Source organism: Rana temporaria, chromosome 1, assembly GCF_905171775.1.
Source record: "Rana temporaria chromosome 1, aRanTem1.1, whole genome shotgun sequence".
In the NCBI taxonomy this organism is placed as follows: Eukaryota; Metazoa; Chordata; class Amphibia; order Anura; family Ranidae; genus Rana; species Rana temporaria.
In genome coordinates, this window is record NC_053489.1 from 369,164,728 (window position 1) to 369,170,572 (window position 5,845).

Genomic DNA, 5,845 nt, shown 5'->3' on the forward strand with positions numbered 1-5,845 from the left:
GCCTATATTGCAGATGCCTCAGCAGAACTAGTGCGCATGGCAGCCAGATCATCCGCACTAGCCAACTCCACAAGACGGGCCTTATGGTTAAAGACATGGCAGGGGGACTGCGCGTCTAAAACCAAACTATGTGGCATCCCATTCACAGGGGAATTGCTTTTTGGCCCAGGGTTGGAAAAGGTGCTAGATCGGACAGCGGATAAGAAAAAGGCATTTCCGCTGAAACGCAAAGCACCCTGGAATCTGCCTCAACAAAACAAGAAGAGACAGAAAAATGCAACCTGGACCCCCAGAGGTCCTCGTTACACTACTCCCAAGGTAGACAACCAAAAAAGGCCTTGGGTCCCAAAAGGGAAAGGTAGAGGAGGAGCGTTTTTTCGTCCTCCTGAACCAACCTATGACAAAAAATGACGAAGTGATCAAGGTAGGAGGAAGACTGGGGGCCTTCCTACCACAATGGGAAAAAACAACTCCCAATCACTACATTTTGAGAACGATAAAGGACGGATACTACCTAGAGTTCTCAAAACCACCCCCAAGCAGATTTTACGTAACCAAGCTTCCAAAAAACAAAAAGAAAGCCGACGGCTTAATGAGGGCCATAGAGGATCTCAAAAGGCAGGAAGTAGTGATAGAGGTGCCAAAAGAGGAAAGGGGAACAGGGTTCTACTCCCATATGTTCGGAGTAGTGAAACCCACTGGGAAGGTCAGACCGATCTTAAACCTCAAACCCCTGAATGTGTCAATAACATACAAACGGTTCAGAATGGACTCAATTTATTCCGTCAAAGCCCTACTACCACCAAATTGTTTTCTGGCTTCCCTAGATTTAAAGGATGCTTATTTACACATCCCAATACACCAAAACTGCCAAAAATTTCTCAGATTGGCAATAGAAACCAAAAACAAAATCAGACACCTACAGTTCCGAGCCCTGCCCTTCGGCCTTTCTTCTTCACCCAGAATATTCACAAAGATTCTGGCAGAAGCCTTGGCACCCTTACGAGTCCAAGGCATATCGATTATTGCATACTTAGACGATTTACTACTATTCGCAGAAACTCCAGAAAAATTACGGAGAAATCTCGAGATCACACAAATATTTCTGAAAAACCTAGGTTGGTTAGTGAATTTGGAAAAATCCAATCTACAACCAACACAACAATTAATCTATCTGGGATATGTACTGGACACAGTCCAACAAAAAGTATTCCTGCCCGAAGAAAAAATAGCAAAAATACAAAAGGAGATGGGTATACTACAAACAAACTCAACATGTACCATCAGAAAACTAATGTCAACCCTGGGGCTATTAACATCTGCAATCCCAGCAGTACAATGGGCATCCTTACATTTCCGTCCACTACAGATGTTTTTACTAAAAACATGGGACCACAAGCAAGAGTCCTTGGACGTCAAGGTTCTTTTACCAACCAAAGTAAAGAGAACCCTGTGGTGGTGGAGGACAAAGGGAAATGTAAACCAAGGTCGACTTTGGACACTGCCCATTTCCAAAATCCTGACCACAGATGCAAGTGGCACAGGTTGGGGAGCGCATCTAGGCTCCCAAATAACACAAGGGACATGGAAAAAAGAGGAACGGATGAGATCATCCAATTGGAAGGAATTAAAGGCAGTAGGGTCAGCACTTCAATCCTTCCAAAAAGATCTAAAGGCTCATCACCTACAAATCAGATCCGACAATGCCTCAGTAATAGCCTACATAAACAAACAGGGAGGAACAAGGAGTGGAACCCTGTGGGCACTTGCACAAGAAATCCTGACATGGGCAGAGAAGAACACACTCTCGATATCAGCAGTCCACCTAAAAGGGGACCTAAACAGAGTGGCAGACTTCCTCAGCAGGAGGCAAGTGAAGGAGGGCGACTGGGCGCTAAATCAAGAGGTGTTCAACCAGATCACACAGAAATGGGGAACACCTCAAATAGACTTATTTGCCTCGAAAGAAAACAGAAAAGTCAAGCGATTCTATTCTCTAAAAAGAGAGGACGGGGCCCTAGGGGTGGATGCGTTGACACAGAGCTGGGCATTCAAGATGTGCTATGCCTTTCCTCCTCCAGTACTGATACCAGCAGTAATAAGGAAATTGCGCATAGAGAAGACAACCCTAATCCTCATAGCACCCCATTGGCCCAGGAGACCATGGTTCTCTATGCTAAAAGAACTAGCTATAGAACCCCCCTGGCTGCTTCCAGTACAGGAAGATCTGCTCTCCCAGGGACCAGTATACTGCCCCCAGGTCAAAAGGTGGGACTTGGCCGCCTGGTGTCTGAGGAGCAGCTACTGAAAGCTAAAGGTTTCTCAAACCACTTAATAGCAACACTGCTAAAAAGCAGAAAAGTGGAGACACGTAACATATATCAAAGAGTATGGAAGTGCTTTAATAACTGGTGCACAGAAAATACTTTCAACACTCAGAGCTCAGTAGCAGTCTTAGAGTTCCTACAAAAGGGTGTAGAGAAAGGACTAAGCATCAGTACCCTGAAAAGCCAAGTCTCAGCTCTATCAGTTTTTCAAGAAAAACGTCTGGCTACTGACCCATGGATAGTCAGATTCTTCAAATCTCTGAGCAGACAAACACCCATACGATGTACAATTTTTCCAAAATGGGACCTGTCACTAGTATTACAAACATTGACAGGAGACCCCTTTGAACCATTAAAAAATTGTAGCCTAAAGACATTGACGTTAAAAACAATCTTTTTGGTAGCAATTACGACAGCTAAAAGGGTCAGTGAGATAGAGGCGTTATCTATCAGACCCCCCTTTTTTCAGGTTTTTTCAGACCGCATTATTTTCAGGATGGATCCGGGCTTTCTACCGAAAGTAGTCTCGAGATTCCACAGAGAACAGGAAATTGTGTTACCCTCATTTTGTCAGAATCCTACTAAGGAACAAGAGGTTAAATATCATAATTTAGACGTCAGAAGATGCGTTTTACATTATTTAGAAGTAACAAAAACACTCAGGAAGACAGATTCCTTATTTATTTTACACACTGGTGCTAGGAAAGGGCACAATGCCACTAGACGCACCATAGCCAGATGGCTAAAAGAAGTCATTGAACAGGCTTATAAGTTAGGAGGCATACAGATCCCAGAGGGCATCAGAGCGCACTCCACAAGATCAATGGCAGCCTCACAGGCAGAAAGAGCTGGAGCAACGCCGGAACAAATTTGTAAAGCGGCAACATGGTCCAGCTTCGACACCTTTGTGAGACACTACAGGGTGGATCTCTTATCAGCGAAAGATCAGACCTTTGGTCGTAAGGTCTTACAAGCTGTGGTCCCGCCCTAAGGGTAAGTGCTCGGTTATCCTCTCAGGTGGCTGTCCTGAAAGACGATTAGGGGAAAAACGAAGTTACTTACCGGTAACGTTCTTTCCCGTAGTCTTTCAGGACAGCCGGGTAACCCACCCAAAAGTAAGTAAAGAATTTCCTTGCAGGAAATGTGATATAGTTAACTATTTGTATCATATATTCTTGTGTCTCCCCAGAAACTGGAGGTGCTCTTTAAAGAACTGAGGAGCCAGCAGGGGAGGAGGAAATTTATAGAAGGCTGGCGCGGTGTTTCCTACAGAGGGGAGGAGCCAAGGTCTCTCCGGTGGCTGTCCTGAAAGACTACGGGAAAGAACGTTACCGGTAAGTAACTTCGTTTTTTTCACCCCTGTGTTGCTGTGGCGCCCGTGGCTGCTGTTAGAAATCACGGGGCCCCGTACAGTCTACCTGACAGGGCCCCCCTAAAAAAATATCAAAACAATATTTTTGCCCACAAAAATCATTTTTAGCATACACAAGCACAACAAAACTTATAAACTCACAGGGGAACAGGAGGGTACAGTGTGGGGGGAGGGGGCAGGATAGCACAGCACGAGGGGGCAGGAGAGTACAGTACAAGGGGGGCAGGAGGGCACAGTACAGCAGTTAGGAGGGTACAGTACAGGGGGCACAGTAGGAGAGGGACAGGAAAGTACAGTACGGGGGCAGGAGGGCACAGTATGGTGGGGTTAGGCATATACGGTACAGGGGAAGGGTAAGTGGACATAGTACAGGGGGCAAGAGGGTACAGTATAGGGGCAGTAATGTAGATTACAGATATGGTCTCTTGAAGCAGAACTGTACAGGGAAGCTGATGTCACATATCCTATCTATTCTGGCAGGTCGTCAATGGGCTAATTATACAACAGGAATGACAATTGCCTTTCCCCATCAGAGTTTCTGGCTCTCTTCTGGTGCTTTGCAGGGGTTAAAGAAGGATCCCGAGGTGAAGCATCTTACTACTTGTGCGGGTTGGATGTGTACTGCGCCAATCACATGGGATAAATATGTTAGATATAATCTTTTGGGGCTAAACAAAGTACAGGCAGACAGTCTGTTGTTTCTCTGTGAAAAAACTGCGACAGGAACAGAAACTCTTTTATTACTTATAAGGCATAGACAAAACATGAACTCACAAACGTAACACTGCCATCTAGTGATCATACAATGTAGTAGGCACACAGCAATGACATATAGTGGTTGTTGCTTATTAAATACAAACCTTGTATGCTAACATCCCCACTCAACAACTACTATCTATGCCAATCCCATTTCTGATCTAAGATCAACAAATCTGTTTCTAGCTAGTGGCTTTGTCAAAGCATCAGCAATCATTTTTTTTCGACTCACAATACACAAGTTCAATCACTTTCTGATCAACTAAGTCATGAATGTAATGATGTCTGACATCGATGTGCTTGGTTCTTCCATTAATCTTCTCACTTGTTGCAAGCTTAATGCAACCCTGATTGTCCCCAAATAAGACGGTAGGTTCTGATGTTGCTTCTCCAAGATCCTTGAGTAATTGCTGTAACCACACAACTTCTTGACTGGCATAAGCTGCAGATATGTATTCGGCTTCTGTAGAGGACAATGCCACTGACATCTGTTTCTTGCTGGACCATGATATAGGACTGTCTCCCAATTTTAATAAGTAACCACTTGTGGATTTGCGTGTGCTGTGATCACCTGCCCAATCGGAGTCCACATATCCCACGAGGTTTAAATCACCACTTGCTGACAGTTTCAAATTTAAGTCTTTTGTCTGTTTCAGATATCTCATAACTCTTTTGATCGCATTCCAGTCTCTTTGACGTGGTTTATCAACTCGCCTGCAAAGAAGAGACATGCTGGCTGCAATGTCTGGACGTGTAGTGGTTGCAATGTAGAGAAGTGCCCCCACTGCTTGTCTATATTGTTCATTGGATGTGAGAAGATCATCTTCTCCTTCTAACTTTGGATAGGCTGTATCCATAGGTGTGCTTGCTCCTTTCGCCTCTGTCATGTTGAATTGCTGAAGAATAGATTCAATTTTTGCACTCTGATTCAACAGGAAACTTCCATCTTTCTCACGCTGGATGTCAATTCCAAGATAATATGTCACTTCACCTAGGTCTTTAGTTTCAAAGTGCTCGTTGAGTACTCCTGTTAACTTTGCAATTTCATTGTTGTTTTTGTGAGCAATGATCAGGTCATCTACATAAATTAGCAGATACATCCACTCAGTGTCTACTTGTTTAGCATATAGGCACGGATCAGCTTTGCTTCTTGTAAATCCTTCATTTAGTAGAACTTGATTAATCTTCAGGTTCCATGCTCGAGCTGATTGTTTAAGGCCATAAAGAGATTTATTCAACTTGCAGACAAGATGCTCTTGTCCCTTTTTCAAATATCCTTCTGGCTGTGACATGTAAATTTCTACTTCAATATCACCATTAAGAAAAGCTGTCTTAATATCGTGATGTTTCACAATCATTGTACGCATGGCAGCCACTGTCATTAGTGTTC

At 44.0% G+C, this 5,845-nt stretch overlaps 1 protein-coding gene across 1 annotated transcript; it reads left to right on the forward strand.

Moving 5' to 3' along the window:
* Window positions 1-725: 725 nt before the first annotated feature.
* Window positions 726-3,615, forward strand: LOC120910671. The gene is made up of 2 exons (XM_040322427.1): window positions 726-3,320; window positions 3,517-3,615. The coding sequence occupies exon 1, from the start codon at window positions 1,276-1,278 to the stop codon at window positions 3,316-3,318; it is 2,043 nt and encodes a 680-aa protein (XP_040178361.1). The 5' UTR covers window positions 726-1,275; the 3' UTR covers window positions 3,319-3,320; window positions 3,517-3,615.
* The last annotated feature ends 2,230 nt before the right edge of the window (window positions 3,616-5,845 follow it).

Coding starts and splice junctions, on each gene's coding strand:
- LOC120910671 (XM_040322427.1), top strand. CDS start 1,276: ATGTACCATCAGAAAACTAATGTCAACCCTGGGGCTATTAACATCTGC.